We start from the raw sequence: 17,940 nt of genomic DNA, 5'->3' as shown, positions 1-17,940 counted from the left end.
ACTTAGTCTTAACTATGAGATCTTTGAGCAGCCTTGTGAAACAATGATGTATCCTTATGTTGTTTTTCTTTTTTCTGATCTCTACTTCCCAGGAAGAATGTTAGAACAGGTAAAGAAGGGCAGCTAAAATAGTCAGAGGATCAGCTGTCTTGCAGGAAGAGACTGAAAAGATGGCAATTTGAGCATGTGGGACCAGGCAGGCTACACCCTTTAATGTATGTAATCTGACAGCTCTAGTTCTTGAGGGAAGGTGGGGGTGGTCAGCAGAGAATGGCCAGGCTTCCATGCTGCTCTTTTATAGCATGTCCTGTTGCTTCTGCCAAGGACCACTGATCTGTGGTGCATTTCATGTGTCATTAACAGGAGAATGTCACAGGTACTTGTCTTGGGCTATGACCTAAGGATGAAAGAAGTGAACTGTTCCAGTACTTTCGTGGTTAGTTAGTTTTTATCAGCTGTGATCTTGATTTCTTTCTTTGGAAAGAGTGAAATGATAACTTAGTTGAGGTTCCTGTATAGAGATTTGGTGATGTTTTTGTAACTGCAACGTTTGAAAGTTGTTTCTGGATTTCAGTTAGTGGATTATAGCAAAGCAAAATGCAGTGAGATGCTACCATGAAAAATGCTAGGGATATGCATGGATGTGATAGATCCTATTTTTTTATCTCTCGTTTCTTTTGGATGGGTCCCGTTTTCATAAACTATTGTACAATCATTACTTCTGAGGTAAAAAGTCTTGTGGTTTTTTTTTTTTTTTTAACAGGTTCTCGAAGATGCAGAAGCTCAACATCTGTTTCAGTCTATTCTTCCTGACATGGTCAAGCTGGCTCTTTGTCTCCCTAACATCTGCACCCAGGTAAGTAAACACTGCTAACTAAGTGCTCTGTGGTAGACCACTTTTTTGCTAACTAGCTAATGGCTAAGGGATTGTGTTGTGTTCTTAATAAAAGCTATAGGTTTCACATTCAGGCCTAGGGAGCAAAGTGGACAATGCACATGTATAATGATGTAACAATGCAAAGTAGTATATCTCACTGTCGTATTTTTAGCCTGAACTTAAGTAACATTCTATTCTCAAGACACTTCTTGCTTTTCTTAAATTAACTGACCATGAAACCTTTCAGGTTTGAAAAATCATACTTATACACTGAAATACTTAATCTTGAAACACCTGGTTTTGTATTTCAGATTTTTTTTTAATCCTTGAAATAGTATTTTTTTTATAAAGCTTTTGTTTACTTGATAGCATATTTTATTCTAGTTAGAGCATCACAATACTTGCACACAAAAACTTCAATTCTTTGTTACTGTTATGGGAAGTAGTTTTGTAGATAGTAAAGCTGATAAAAGTGAATAGGATCAAGTATGATGTGTGGCACATTGGCAGGATCACAACTCTAATTTGTAAGTTCCTGTGTTACAATTTTCTAAATTGATTTTGTTGGACAGGAACATGGAAAGTCTACTTTTTATATGCTGCAAGGGTGCACAGTGACTACATAATCTCAAATAATATTAATATTTCCTTTTTTTTACCTGTCATTTGATAGGGGAAGTTTTTAAGAATCTTATGAAATTTCTGAACATAAGCACAACATTTGCAAGTTCATGTATAGAGATGATTTACTGTTTATAGAGATGATGTGCTGTTAGCCAGTTGTAAAGCATTTTTTAATTTAATTTTTTTTAAATTTTGTAATTAGTCATAAAGCTAACTTTGTTCCTATGTAACGTACTGTCTGAAATATCCTATTTTTGTGGACTTGTAGAACTTACTAGAGTGACCTTCTCAGGCTTTTGTCCCATCTAGTTGTTTAACTTCAGGCATGATAATACAGCTTATGAATTAAATAGCCAGAAGACCAAATGAAATTCAATGAACGTGAATGTAGTAGTTATAAGATCTAAGGAAACCTTGTTTTTTGTAGAGTAAACAGAGCTGTGTATTCAACGGTCTAAATTACTAGTGATTTCTATATTTCTAAAGAAAGGAATAAAATGTAGCTGTTCAGCTCTCCTGGAGTTAGGCTGATGATGGATGAGAATATTGGAAGAAGAGGTGAAAACTACATAGTTCTTCTGTCAAATTGTTACTAGACTTTGTTAGCAGTCAGAATTATTCCTTCCCTTCCATACACCCCCATCCCCATGGTATTATCACATAATTAAAAAAATTAAATGCTATTAGAATGTGGTGAGGGAAAATTGCAGATCAGGAGGCTAAAGCCTGATAAAAGCAAAGTTTTATAACCCTTCAGGGGGGTTTTGGGGGGTGGTGTATTTGTTTGTGGTTTTTTGTTGTTGTTGTTCCACCCCTGATGATAAATAAATGTATAATCATGCACCTTCTGCAAACATTATCAGGATTATTTCTTCAAATAGCAAGTCACAGAGTGATGATCTGTGGTACAACTTGCATGGTTACTGTAGCTAAAAGCATATCTCAAGAGTTCTTAATCCTGCAGCTATGAAAAGTGGGGGTTTACTTCAGTTTTTCAGATTGCCTGAGAATTGCAACATCCCATCTATTTCCCCCCCTCCTTTCCCCATGGTTTTGTTTGATAAGTTGTGTTTTCTTGGTTTTTCTTTTTATTATTGATTAGAAATCTGCGGTTTGTCAAGCAGGCCTTTTCTGAATTGTTGGGGATGAATTGTTCTTAACTGTAATGGTGCAGCTGATTAAAAAGTTCACCAGTGGCCTAAATTACTCTTGCTCTAGTTTAACAAATGTAGTTTTATGCTCCTGTTCTTTTAAAATAAGTAAGCTATTTTTTTCTCTCTCCTTCCCTCTTTTCTCTCCTGCCCCTCCCACCCCTTCACTTCTTTTGTTGGTAGCCAATACCTCTGCTGAAACAAAAGATGAATCACTCCATCACTATGTCACAAGAACAGATTGCTAGTTTTCTAGCAAATGCTTTCTTCTGTACTTTTCCACGTCGAAATGCGAAGATGAAGTCTGAGTATTCTAGTTATCCAGACATTAACTTCAACAGGTATGGCGCTCTGGAATAAATGAAGCTGATAACCCTTCAAAGAAAATACTATTATTGTGATTTAAGAGAGAAACCCATTGTTTCTTTCATGCTCCTGCCACTAATTTCAGTAGTTTGCTTTCTGTCTCTTCTGTTTACCCCTAAGGAAAAAAAAAAATATGCAGCAATGTAAGAAAGGGTCTTGTGCACAGGAAGTTATTTTTAATTCAAATTTCTTTTTTTCATGCATGCACATACACAGACTGGCTCTTGCTGTGGTATAATTAGGCTGATACAATTCCCTGCCTCCTCATTAGCCATTCATCTGTGAATGGTACATTTCAGTTTTGCTTCAAATATCCTATATGTATTTAAATTAAAGGGCAGTGTTTCCCTGGACATGTTTCTTCTGTTGTCTTTGTATCAGCAGTGAACTGCACATTAAGTCAGATCAACAGGGCTTGATTCTTTAGAATTCATACAATGTCATTATCATTTTAAGACAGTTGTAGAGTTGCATGTTAAAATAAACCTGTCCTTTTTACTACAAAAAGTCTAAAAAAAAGATTTCAAAACTACAATAAGAACTTAAAGATGTTCTGATTTCTAAACAAATGCTCATTCTTTTTTCTCAAGGCTAACTTACAGATGGATTTGGTTAGAAATTTGTCTTCACATCTTTTATGTTTTTTGTTGTTTTTTTTTTTTTCTTTTTAAAAATATGCTTATTTCAATTTTAAATGGGGGAAGAGGATGGATGCTACCTGCTGCAAAATACTATGGTTGACATGAACTTGTAGATTAGAAATGAGATCTTGTAATCTTCTATAGACATCTTCAAGCAGTGAAATTCTTACCAACTACAGAAAAATGATGTTAAATCACTGGTGTAAATTCATATTCAGTTGGATTGATGATCTGGGAGGTCTTCCAACCTGATTGATTCTGTGATATTCTTTGCCATGAGCATTGCCCAGCAATGTGAAATCACAGTGGTGCAGTGTAATACTAGTGATTAACTTGGGGCATACTATTTTGAACTATTTTTAAATAAAAAAGCTGTGTCAAATTATTAGATAATTTCCTGCTGTAGTCTTAAAAACAGCCAGTATAAAGAATTAGCTATTGAGTATTTCCTGCCTTACTCCAGTATGTCCTCCTTTGTTTACTGACTTGGCTTCCTAGTGCCATCACTCACAGTAAGTTCCAACAATGTTATTTAAAAGGGGTAATACTGCAGACGACCTTCAGGCTTTCCTTTTGCATTATGGATGAAGTATCGTTCGACATTTAGTCACATAGTGGTGAAAGCCATTTTAATTTGCGTAAGTGCAAGAATATTATTGCCTAACTGGAAAAAAGAAGTGAAGCTGATGTCCCCTGGTTCTTGAGGATTAAAAGGGGCTCTTCCTCAGTGTTTCCAACATATGAAAATTTTATGCAATTAATTTTTGTGCATAACCATTTGTTGGACCAAAATTCCACCTTCCCTCCTCACCGGTTAATTTTTCATTTGCTAGTGAGCAGATTAGTGAAGTCGAACACAAGGTATGATGGGCAGTGAATAAAATAAGAGGAGAAGCGTCAGCAAGAAGGGGACTGGCAGGATAAAAAGCAAAAGATGATTGAAGAGAGCAAATGATGGAGAAAGTTCTACATTCATCTAGTTTCTATTGTGATACTATATATGATCTGACTTAGTTGAAATCCAAAATGAGGGGAGAGGAGGGCGATAAGGGTGGTGAGACTCTGGAACAGGTTGCCTGGGGAGGTTGTGGATGCTTCCTCCCTGGGGATGTTCAGGGGCAGGATGAATGAGGCCTTGAGAAGCTGAGTCAAGTTGTGAGGCATCCCTGGCCATAGCAGGGAAGTTGGAGTAGAGAATCCTTAAGGTCTCTTCAAACCTAAGTCATTCTGTGATAATATCCTATTTCTTTTTCCTCTTGTTAACTCTGTTTTGTTTTTTACTGTAAAAAGTTAGCTCTGGAGTAGCAAGGGCAAAACCTTTCTTGAAGCTGGATATATTCCAAAGGCAGTTGGTAATGACTGAAGTTAAAATGTTTGAATTTTTTTTTTCTTTCATAATAATGTTTTGATGTAAAGGCTTGGAAGACTATTCTGTCTGCTTAGGGATGGGCATAGCAGGTTGTTTCACACAGCAACCCTTTCTCTTCACAGTATTATGATCTGGAGCTTTTTCCAGACTTAATTCTTTCACTAAGGAATGAGTTACTTTGGGTACCAAAAAATAATCTCCCACAGCTCCCTAATGAAGCAAAATTACTGAGTGGATGCTAGCATTTGAGGGATTTGTGGTTTTCTTTAGCAAATGTGATGTTCCACTAGGCTTGCCCTTTCTGTGTTCATGCAAAAGGATTCCAGTCTTCCCCTCAAGCCTTTAAAACTGAAAAAAAAAATTGCACCTTAAGTTAGAAATATAACTGTAGAAGCTGTTTTAGTCTTGGTTGAAATTTTACACAGCAGCCAATTATCATTTCACTTTATGCAGACTTAAACATTAGTACCATTTTATACACTATGAAGTATGTACCTTTCCTACGTTTAAATGCTGTCATGTTGCCTCTTCCCTCCAGTCTTCTCGTTTTAGGTTTTTATGTAGTATTGATGTGCATATTGTGACTTCCATCCCTACTTTCCCCAATGTACAAACCCATGTGACAAAGCAACAGTCAAGTCAGGGGAAGATTCTGAGAATTTATTCTTTCTGAATTTTGTTTTTTCTCGCTAAGTCCACCTGTGCTTGGCACTTACTACAGTGATGATGGAGAGTTGTTTGAATGCTGGTGCATGTGCTAAGTACAACAGCAGTTCTGAAGGAAGGCCATTGTATGCATTAGTACTGGAATAAGTCATCTATGCTTTACTTCTCTTCTGGCTGTTGGTCTTGCCAGATAATAGAAAAAAATGAGCAGCCCTATTTTAACATTGAAGCACTTAGAATGTCAGTGTCACAACATACTATTAAACTATTTTCATCATTGTGCTACAAACTGAAAGTCACCTGTGTGCAGTGAAATACTCTGTAATTTAATTTAATTCTTCCCTTTCATACTTGGCAAGGATGAGCCTGTTACAATTCTTAAGTCATTAATAACATAATTAATTTAAAATGTAATTAATAAAATGGAATTTCTAGTTTAATTTTGAAAGCTATAATATTAACTGTAGTAGTAGATAGAACGGTATCTGTTCAGTGGACAAAAGTTAGATCATAATAGCATAAAATGCTGCTTCTGTTCAATATATCAAGCTAAATTTAAGGAGTTCAATTTTTCTTTTTGATATCACTTTTATAATGTATAAAAGATAGTTATAGATTTGGCAGCTTTATGCAAAATATTTCATCACAACAAGAAATCATTAAATGTTCCACTTTATTCTTCTTAGTGATGAACTTTCCATGAAAGCTGCATGCCAGTTGAATGTAGAGCATGAATTGCATTGGCACTTCTGAGATCATCTCTACAATTGTGATGTTGGTTGCACAGTTTAGTTTTCTTATGGTTTTGCTCATAATTAGTCTTATTTTTCTGAATAGTTTGCGGTTTAATGTCATACTTTCATAAAAAAATATATTCTTCTTGAAATGTGTTAAAGATAAGACTAAACTATCCCTTCTCGCATTTATTTCTGAAAAGATGCTGAAACAGATACCATCCACTGTCACATAAGACATTGCAATGTGGAGGCTTTTATTCCCCAAGTTACAGAATCATAGAATATATTTGCTGCGAGGGACCTGTGAGGTCATCTAGTCCAATCATTGGTCCAGCATGAGTTGTCAGACTTATGTCTTCATACTATGTGTAGAATTTGGTAGTTTAGGAAACAACCTAGTATGATTAAATGTATAAGTAAAGCATAAGGAAAAAAAACTTTAGCAGTCTTGAGCAAGAGTTCTGGATGACTGAGGAGGAGTTTTGCTCTTATCTTTGACCTGCTATAGACCCATTGTTAGCTATTGTGTCAAGTTACAGTGTAATTAAACTGGAGATACTGTGCATTTGTAGTAGCTCCCATTAAAGCATCTGAGGTAGAATTCACACTGTAAAGGCTCAGAATTGTTTCAGTTGGAAGAGACCTCTAAGATCATGGAGTCCAGCTGTCAACCTAAGGCCACCAAACCTATTGAACCCCTTACGTTGGTACAGCTTCTTAGTTCTTTTCTTGTCAGATACACTTACAACTCAGCCATATAGTTTTTTTCAGTATACCTAAAGCTTCTATATGGACTTGTCCCACTGCAGATCATCAAGATTTGGGCTTCAACGTCGTCCTCCATTCAATGGAAAAAGCATACTTGGGAGTGTGTTTAATGGGGTGAGCCTGGTAGATCTTTTGGCACATATATGAGTAGGTGCTCAGGTCTGGAACTGACAGTATTCCACTAGGGCTGAATTTATAAAATGGACCTTTAGGGTAATTTCAAGTGATTGGAAATGAGGAGCAAAAATGCTAGTTAAGATCTGTGTCTTTTATGGAATGTATAATGTATGAAAGGAAATGGTCAAACTGTATAGTACGTTTATGCAGGAGAATTGAAGTCTAATTTACCAGTAATGCAATTATCTTCATAAACAACATCAATTTTGCTGAACTAATGAGTATTCTCTGGGGAATAAATTATCTAGTGATTTTGAGAGAGCTTGGTTTGGACTGAGGGATGCATTGCTCCTCTGAAAAGTGATTCTAGGTTTTCTGTTCATAGACACTGATCCTTCGAAACTGTTCTGTTATGCCAGGTGTAGGTATATGTTCTAATTAGCCTTGGATTGAATACTTCAAGTCGAGTATAATTTTCTGATAAATTTAAAACCAACATTTGTGTGTGGCGAATGATGAAATAAATATTCTTTAAATAGATATATTTAAAAGGATGCCATTCTTAACCAGTCTGGCAATAATAACTTTGTACTGATTGAAACAGTACTCCATCTGAAATTTTTTTGTTTTGTTAGCTTAATAAATGTAGTAATTTATTTGAGAACTTAATTGTATTATAACAGTTGTACCATAACCCCAGATACAGTTGTAGCTATGAGTGTTTGTTTCAGATCCTCAGGGTAAAATGTCACACCCTGTTACTCCTTGGTATCGAGTACTTGGAATTAGCATCTTACTGTTTCATCAGTCAGGTATCAATCTGATGTATTTTAAGATTTCCAGATTACCAAAACTTTCTTACAGGAGGTTTAGAGCTCAAAGCTACTTGCCACAATAAACAAAAGTAGCAAATGAAAAGCACAGAGAATAGAGATGTGATGCAGGGATTATGTGCATCTAGATTGCCCATAAAATTCCATTGCTCAGTATTTTAGTTTATACAAATCTAGAGATTAAGTTAAATGTAGGGACATTGAGCAGTACAATGTTCTTAACTTTGAGATGATGACAGGTCACACCTATGACACATGACAATCAATAAGAAATTGCCTCTGTTGTAGGTTGTGTTATTGAAAGGATTGTTTTTCTCCTGTTTGATGTCCAGGGAATTCAACAGCTCTAAATTGCATCCTGTATAAACAGGAAATGAAGGCAGTAGTAATATAGAAAGATGGAATTCATATACACTAGGCACAAGTAAAGCAGAACTGAGGTTACTGTACCTGACTTATGTAAGGTTGTGTGATGTTTTCCTATTTGCAAATGCAAGATTGTTTCCTTTTGTACTGTCAGAGAGATCGTTAATTTGCCTGCCTTTCATCCCTCTGGAAGGAATTTCTCTTCTAGATTTTTCTGCTTTTGATTTATATGAAGTACAGATTTCATTAATTGAAGTTTTTATATTCTGAATAGCTTTACCTTTAGTACCCATTTGAAAGATTTTTAATATTTTTCATGGCTACAGGACTTTCTAGTAGAGATTTAGATTTTGTATTGTGTATAAGAATTTCCTATTGAAGATTTTCTAAGATTTCTTTATCTTACATTACAGAATTGATTTTTAAGTATTTAGGTGTTTAAGATATAAGTACTGGGCAGTTGTCTTCAAACTTCTTTGATTGCACATACATGTTGGCAGAAAGTTTTGAGCACGCAATCCCATTATACATAGTTATTTACTTACAAAATACATGCATGTGCTCCTGTACTTACATATTACATTCTAAAGCATGCACTAAAAAGAAATTTTAAAAGGTTGACATTAAGATGAATAAACAGTATTAGAAAATACTTTCTATTTTATAAATGGTACAAAAATATTTTCTTCTTGTATCCCAGTCAATTGTCTTGCACACCCCCGGGGATGCTTTGGAGAGCAGAATGAGTCTAGGGTGTATTGGTATTTTCAAAATACCAGGGTGTAAGCAGGAATTAAACACTTAGTAATTAATTTCTTTTAGTAAGGGGAGCGTAAATGGTAGCAATGAAACACTTGTTGGTAACAATGAAACACTTGTTGCAGCTCCCTTCTTCATGAAAAGTCCTTGACCTGGAACTGACCGGAGCTTTGTTCCATCTTTTTTTGTTCAAGTGGATCTTTAAGCATGTTTCTGTTTCAGAAGCAGGTGAATATTTCCATATGAGGACTGCAAAACCCAGGGTATTGATTACACTTTTAAAATTCTTTTTTGCACCCTAAAATTGTAGGAAAATATTTAAGCAAAACAAATGCAGAACTTTTTGTAATCGTTATTGAAACAGTGTGAACTATTGCTGTGTAGCTTTGCTGTATGTTTATTGACAGTTAAGTATTTTTTCATATTTTTAACATTTTCTTATATACAGGATTTCTCCTAAGAACAATTAAGTGTCTGAGTATGTGCTAGGAAAGAGTTTTCATTTAGCTAGACTAACTTTAAAATTGGCTTTGTGTTTATGACACTGTTCTCACAGCTACTTTTTTAATAGTTTTAAATCTCTAACCTTGATTCCTTGGATACTTATCTCTGTAGAGGCCTTGTCTTTGATTAACGCTGTCACTACCCTGGCTTGGAAGCCTGAGAACCAGAGGTAGATTTGCAGCTCTGTTTGGGGGTTGGCCTGAAAGCTTTCTTAGCTCATGTGCCTGCAAAATTGAAGCTTTCTGCATGGCAGTGGGAACATCTTGTACAAAACAGAACAGCTGACATACGCAGTTGCCAGTAGTGTCTTAGTTAAACTGAAAGTGAGCTTGCAGTGCTTTACATTTGATTTACAGTGCATTTCATTTGTTCTTCAGTTCTTTAGTTGGAATTAATGGGTTTTGGCTTTGGGTTCTTCTGTCAGGAAATTGATTATGTGGCTTCCACTTCACATTTTTTGGTGTGTTTTTTATTTAATTAATTAATGATTTTAGTAGGATGTGTGTCCCAGCTTCAGGAATTTTATTTAATATGTTAGTGATGCCCTCATCTAGTTTTGCTCTTCAAAATAGAGACATTTGCTTCAGAAATAAAACTTCTCATAGTTTTGTCTAATTGATCATTCTGGAAGTAAGGTTGTAACGTTCATAACTTTGCCATTTTATAACCTTGTTTGCAGACAGCCATCTTCAGTTTTCCACTAGGTTACTGATGGAAGTAAATTCTAGACACAGGACTTAGGAAGTAAATCTAAGCATATTAATCTAAGACATGGTTTCTTCAAACTGCCATATGTGGCATAAACGGTTTGGACAAACATCGTTTGTGGTGGATTTAGTCCTGAAATGTGTGTGCAGGACTGATGTTGCCTATATTTCAGAGTGGGTTTTTCAAAGAGAAAGTACAATATATGTTGTAGATAAGAAAAGCAAATTCTGTTAAGAGCAGGTTGATCAGAGCTCTTGAGCTAACTGCTATAAAAGATCTAATGCATGTAGCATCTGGATGCATGCAGCTACTAGGTTTAAAATACATATAATTTTGAATGCCACCAGTATTCTTTTATCCCTGCTATATGAAGTGTCCCCTACAGGAAGGAATGCCTGAGCTCATGACCATAACTTTTAAAATTCTTTTGTGTTGCTTGTGTATTTTGCCCAGCTGTATAGGGCTAGAACTGAAGTATAGATATTCTTTTTATTATTATTATTATAGATGGTGTTTGGGGAGTATTGATCTGTTGTAAATTAAAAGATAGGCAAATGGTGAACACTTTAGATTTAGAAAAGTATTTGGTTGAAATTCCCTACTTGATAGAGTATGTTTTGGTGAGTAATCGTAACAGATGAAACCAAGTTCATCTGCTTTGCTGTTGTCTTTAGTCTTGGTCTGATTTATTTTAGGCATATCTTTTCCAGATTTGTACTTCTGCCCAGTCTGGTAGTTAGGCGAAATCCTGTGTTGCCTTTGCGACAAGAACTCTCTTCTGAGTGTTTGCAACATAAGTGGGATTTCTGTTTGATGTAGAGGCAAAATACTAGTAAAGACATGATAGGGCTAATAGATAAATTAACCAGTGTAAAGGATTCATACCAAATGAGACATAGATAAAGCGTCAGATACAATGGATTTAAACAAAATCTGCACACACACATCAGCTTTTATGAACCCCTTATTAGTTGTAAAGCACAATGCCTTGTTGGAACTTTCTGGTCCATTTCAAAACAGACCAGATAACCCTGGAGTTTTCCTTCTTAAATCCCTCTTATTTTATTCAAAGAATAAAAAAGTTTCCCTAAACCTTTTTAACCTCTTTAAAATACATGTTTCTGGATGAAATTGATCTCTTCAGCATGTAGACTTCATAAGCATTTTTAAATGCTGAAAAAATCTAGTTCACTTCACTACTAAAAGCTAAATTCGCCCAACAGCGTTCTGGTTTTAAAGACAGGTTGTCATTCAGTATGTGGAAACAAATGAATAATGTTGTGTCATTCCTTTATGAGAAGGTAATCCTATGCCCTCAGGGCTTTTGCTGTATCAGACATCTTTTAGTGAACTTCCTACTCAAAGGATATTATTTCTGAAGCCGCTGCTTTTCTTCCTTTCAGATACATTCCATTATGTGTTGCCAATAACAATGCCTTGTCACTTTGTTGGAAGTGAAATTAAGTAATGCATGTTCAAGTTGCTGGAAGACAGATGATGCAGTCAAAGTATTTCAACTATCCTTAAAAGAATATATTCACTTAATGGCTGAAAATAGGACACTTCTTTTTAATGCTTAGGTTTTTACAAATAAATGACTGAATGCCAGTACTAGCCCAGTGGATGAAGCAGTTTCTGTTGGAGGTAGATTTTTTTTTTTCCCTCTTTTCTTTAGAAATGCAGTGCAGCTCTTGAAAGCAATATAGTTGCATTAATTCTTTTCAACTCACTGAACTGGAAGTAGGGTAAGACGTTTGGATCTTGGAGTACTCAACATATGTGTTTTCACCCTTTGGTAGTTTACTTTGACACAAGCCAGTCTGTTGCAAATAAACTGGCAGCTTTCCTGGATGTTCATATTGAAATGCAAATTTATTGATAGTACAAAATAACTAGGAGCGAGATAGGGATTCACTTAGCATCTTCTTCTGAAATTTAGCAAGTAAATGAACTTGTTACTCCTAAAGACCCATGTTACAGAGAAGGCTGTCTAGAGAATTCTTATCACAGTAGTATTTTTAAATGCAAAGCTAATTAAAATGTGTGCATAATAGTTAAAGAATCAAATCAAATTAGTCAGTAGCTTAATTACTATGCACTCTATCCCTGAAATCTAATTCTTTTATTTCATTTTTTGTTTTTCAGATTGTTTGAAGGACGATCACCAAGGAAGCCTGAGAAACTTAAGACCCTTTTCTGCTATTTTAGGAGAGTCACAGAAAAAAGTAATCCTTTTTCTTTCTCTGAACTACAAAGCAGATACATGAAAATTTAATCCCATTAAATGATGAAAGTGTGTAACAAAAGCCAACTTGTGAAGCACACTGATACTCATATCAATGTCGTTTCTTCTCATATAGATGATGCATGCAATTAACGTTTCTGTATATAGCTTATTCTGTTTTCTTTCTTTTGAGCTATATATAGGGAAACATTTGTAAAATATTTACAGATATATTTTCAGCCCCTTTTTAGATAGATATAAAAAAAAGTATGTGTAAATATGTATATATAAGGACACGTGTGATGTTTGTAATCTGTGCAACTATTTACTATGTCAGAGTGAGAATGTAGAAGAAACTTAGCATCATATGTAGTCATTAATCACAGGCTTAAGGATTCTGAATCAAGCCTCAGACTTCCTGCAGTATGTATATTTAATCTTTTGACTGTAACTTGTATAGTTCTGGGGGATTTTCCTGTACTTGTGTTGATATTTTTCCCAAAGCAAAGCTGTTAAGTTTGCCCAGCTCAAATAAAACGAGTGACCACAGGACATGAGATGTCCCCAACTCTTTTAGAAGTTAGTGCACTATTTTCCTTAATGTGCATAGTCAGAACTTCTGTTGTTACCATGAATTTGAAATCTGTATAAGCTTTCAAAAACAGATGTATTTTTGTGAGAACTGTACCAGAGTTTATATATAGTGTTTTGGGGAAGAAAGATTTCACTGCAGTAGCATACCTCATATCTGCAGCAGTATCTGTATTACAGGGTTGGCTTTTTTTTCTTTACATGTCAGTATTTCACTATAAGCTTTGTAGTCTTTCACAAAGGTTTGTTTTAAAAGGAAGACAGCTTTAGGCTATTAAATACAAAAATCCCTTTACTTGTTTCAGTCCTTCTTCAATTCATCATTTTAATTCACCACAAATTAAATGCAGCAGCATCCTCATTCAGCTATCAAACTTCCAGAAATGTCAATAGATCTAAATCTCTGAGGTAAAAACTAAATCTGATTTATGTGTGGGACTGAGAAGAGAGATAATGTACTAATGTACTAGGCTTTTTGTTTGTTTTTGTTTGTTTTTTTTTTTCTTACTTGAGTAATTATGTTTTCATGCAAATCAAATCTTAAATTTATGCAGCTGTCCCTGACTCCCTGTTCCCTTTTTGGAACATGCTTTGTGAAACTACTATATTAGATTTCTTAATGTTATAACTTCAAAGAATAATTAATGGGATTCTTGAGTGCCCTTTTCTTGAAATAAAAATTCCTGTTGTAATTTTAAATGGCCCCCTTTTTTTTTTTTTTTGAAGGAACTAGTAAGATGGAAGTAACTGAACTTTATAAATTACTGTTAAGGTTTTGAAACCCTTGCTATTGTAAATGGTAATTGAATTCCTTGCAGAACACAGTGGAGACTGTATCAGCTGGAGACTTTGTGCATTTGTTTCTAAGAGCAAGGAACTTGCTTCTTTTCCTCTACACTCTTGTAATTTGTAAGAAAAATGTAGGATTATTTTTAAAGTGTTTGGAAGGATATGTTTGTGCTTTACAGACGGTTTTGAATGTTTTTCGCAAGCCACGAAAGAAAACAATTCAAGCAAAGGAATGAGTCTGAAATGAAGTTTTTATTAGGATAACATCACCTATTAAAAGGTTGATATTTTCTTTCTGTTGTAAAACTGATATTTTTTTTTAATTATTTTTTTAATATGATAAGAAGAAGAAATGATAATGCATCCCTTCCTGCAATGAGTAATGGCTTCTCTTTTTCTCTTGAAGGCAGGAGTTTTTTTTCTCAGTTAAAATACAGTGAATTTCATTAGCATCTGGGGAACTGAAAACAGGTTGATTTGAAATCCACTGTCACTGCATCTTTATTGACTTTATTGAAGCTGCTGCTTCATCCATCCATAGGTCGAGTACTTTCTGTGTTGCCTGTTGATAAAGATTAGGTTTGGGTTTTTTGGGTTTTTTTTGGTTGGTTTTTTTTTTTACTTCAACTATTGAGTCTTTCTGTAAGTGTTTAAGAGTTCAAGGGAAAGTCACTTAAGAAATAGGTTTATCTGGATCTGGAAAAAAATACTCAGACTCCAAAGGGAAAAGGGAAGTGAATGTTTTGGTGAAAGTTAAGTGCTTGTGTTTCTGCCAGGAATGATATTTGTTGTGATTTTAAAAGCCTACCGTTTTAAATAACCTAAGGGCTACAGCTCCAGTAGTTAATACTTTTTCCTGTGGGGTTGGTTTGCTTGTAGAACCTACAGGATTGGTGACCTTTACAAGGCAATGTCTCCAGGAGTTTCCAGACTGGGAAAGGTAAGTCATGTATCCTGTTAGTGTAAAAAAAAATTTGTAAATCAGTGATAGCTGAATCACATTCATATGGAATTGATTCATGTCTGAAAGTACTACAGAAAGCAGTGCTTAGTGTGGATTGTTATTGAAAGAAGTACAGAGGGGAAATGGATGAACTGCCACAAGCCTTTGGAGTGCCCTGAGTTTTCCAGTGTGTACCTGTGAAGCCAACAAGCCTTAAGTGAATTTAAAAAACAGTAGTAAATCTTCGGTGGTTTTGTTTGAGTGCAGAAAAAAAGAGAGAGATCACTTGATTTCAGAAATTAGAGGAAAAATAATGAAGTATGGTGGTATCCAGGATGAAAACACAAGTGTTGCAGCTTCATTGCTGCTTAGCAAGTAAGTGTGGGACAAACTTGTGCGAAAAAGGTAAAACTTCCACTGCATATTTGGTATTTTATGGTGAAAGAGATGGAGAAACTCAACAATTAACTATGATACATTTTACAAATTGTTTCTGAAAGGCAAATGCGTTTTCTTTATCAGGACCTTTTCTTAAAATCATCTTATATTTAAAGTAAGAAGTTCGGATTTGGATGGGTTTTCTTTTAAAACTGAAGTATTTTTGTGAAGATTCTGTAATCATCCTTTCTGTACAATATTTTTTCTCAATGACAGATCTCAAAAAAAACTGTCCAGATTGCATGTCACCTATGAAGGCACCATTGAAAGCAGTGGACAAGGTATGCTACAGGTAAGTTCATATAACAGTAAATATGCCTTTATGTCATGTTCTTGTTATACTTTTGTGAAAAGAGATTTATTTATCTTCAATTGACTTAAATGACAAGATGTTATGCAGTGTAAAAGAAATATCAAGATTAATTCTGTGGGCAGTCTTAGTTCTGTCAATATTCCCTGGCTCATCTAGGTTTACACATGTACCTGTTACAGGAAGAGCTGACAGAAAGTTGCATGGCGTGGACAGCTTCAGGTCATTCGGTTCAAAACAAGAACAAAATTGACAAGAGAAAGTTTCAGGCTATGATCTTGATGAGTTGTCAAGGACTTCAGTTTATCTTTAAAAAAATATTTTTGTGCCCCAGACAGTGACCAGGTCAGTGGTTCAGGAGACTTTCTTGCTGCTGCCAGCACCACTGTTTTGGTCTGGGAGACAGTCAGCAAAAGAAATTCATAAGGAGGATGTCCTGTCCATATCTATAGCAAGGAACACAGTCGAGTTTTCAAATCAATTGTTTGTTTTTTCCTTTTCTTTAACAAAACAAAACAAGCCCAACCCAACAAAAACAAACAAAAATGCGACAAAAATCCCTGCCTTCTAGAGTTTGTTTATTAACTTTTTTTTTTTTCAAAAAAGTACAACTTCTTTATCCAGGAAAAATGAAAGAGGGGGAGCGAGAATTTCAAACTTCAAAATGTTTTGTGACATCATGAAATTTGATCACTCAAATGTGTATTGAAATTATTTAAAGTTACTATAACATCAGAGTTGAGAGGAGTTTGAATTATGCCTTTTCCTATACTATTTCTGTTGCAGTCTGTAAAAGTGACTATTGCCTAGGATGTGATATTTTTTCCTCCTGACTAATTCAATTCTTATTTGTTCAAACAAAACATCTCTGCCCAGATAAAAAGCACTAGCTCCAGGAGGGAGCAGGATGACCAAGGCAATGCAGGAGTCCACAGTGACTCCAACCTTAGCAGGCCAGGTCAGTGGCTGGGACAAGCAGAACAGAGATGGTGACAGTAATACTTTTTACTGACGTACTGGTAGGTTCATGAGTCTGGCCACCAAGGTAAATTCTAGACCTCCAGTCACCGAGTGGCCATCAGCAGAGGCCAGTGCTGGGCATGGGGCCATACATGATATGTCTCAGGCAATGTCCAGCACAAGAGGGTGTGTTTGTACAGGGGCTATGGGCTGGGGATGAGGATAGGGGCCAAGGTGAGGCTACTCAGAACAGTAGAAGAGTATCTGGGGCCCATGCTGAACATTTGAGTAGTTTTCATGTTACTTTTTGTACAAAGGGAAGTTCAGCAAATCTTAAATAACTGAAGTGTGCTGGTGTTTCCAGGATAGACTTCAGGAGTGCTTGCTGTTGTAGTGCCTGGATTTTCAAATGTTTTAGACTTGACTCTGACTCCTGAATTAGTTTGTAATCTACACAGGTGTTCATGCCACTGCAGGAAGTTTGTTGCACTCCAGTAAATGTGCTTTTATCAGCTATCTGAATAAAAACCAATAAGGAACTAATAGAATTTGAAAGATGAAGTGACGTTTTAAACTTACACGTTTATATAGCAGTTAATTTTCATAAAGAGTAGTCGCTTTACTGAATAAACTAAATCCTTTAAAAGCTGTTGTTTATAATAAAAACAAAATTTTCAAAAGGTAGTCCAGAGCTTTCAAGCAGAAACCTTAATGATTACAGTTACTTGCCTTGTTCAACTGTATTCCAAGGAGAATTAATAAGAGATCTTTTTAGGAACAGAACAGCTGGTACAGGGGAAGTGCTGATCTGAAAATGCTTCAGTGTGGACAGCCGAGGCAGGGTGGTTATTAAAGGACAATTAATTTCTTCAATGTCCATAAAATACCAAAATAATACTGTTCTTTGATGTTTTCACCTTTCACGTTTACTGAAACGTGTTTTATTCTTAAGCGAAGAAAATGCACAAAAGTTGGATTTAAAGCATTTGAGATGTAGAATTTTATTTTGCCATGTAATATCTCACTTAAGTTTTCTGAGAAGCAGGACATTGGGAAAGACATGCTGTTAATCTGACTCTGTCCTGCTGCTTGTGTTTTTAAGTAATAGCAACAGATTTCAACAGAATTATTTAAATTTGTACAGGACTTCATTTACCATGGAAAATGAAAGGAATTTGTGGTGTTTGCTTATCTTAATC

At 35.4% G+C, this 17,940-nt stretch overlaps 1 protein-coding gene across 1 annotated transcript in view; it reads left to right on the top strand.

Moving 5' to 3' along the window:
* PARG (poly(ADP-ribose) glycohydrolase) overlaps positions 1 to 17,940 on the top strand; it is a 60,059-nt gene that overhangs the window by 27,592 nt on the left and 14,527 nt on the right. The window contains exons 9-13 of the mRNA XM_054382586.1: positions 764 to 856; positions 2,836 to 2,993; positions 12,632 to 12,711; positions 14,970 to 15,030; positions 15,688 to 15,763. Coding sequence (XP_054238561.1) covers positions 764 to 856; positions 2,836 to 2,993; positions 12,632 to 12,711; positions 14,970 to 15,030; positions 15,688 to 15,763 — 468 coding nt within the window. The remainder of the gene's footprint in view (positions 1 to 763; positions 857 to 2,835; positions 2,994 to 12,631; positions 12,712 to 14,969; positions 15,031 to 15,687; positions 15,764 to 17,940) is intronic.

Source organism: Indicator indicator, chromosome 7 (genome assembly GCF_027791375.1).
Source record: "Indicator indicator isolate 239-I01 chromosome 7, UM_Iind_1.1, whole genome shotgun sequence".
In the NCBI taxonomy this organism is placed as follows: Eukaryota; Metazoa; Chordata; class Aves; order Piciformes; family Indicatoridae; genus Indicator; species Indicator indicator.
This window is presented reverse-complemented; position numbering and strand designations above follow the sequence as displayed.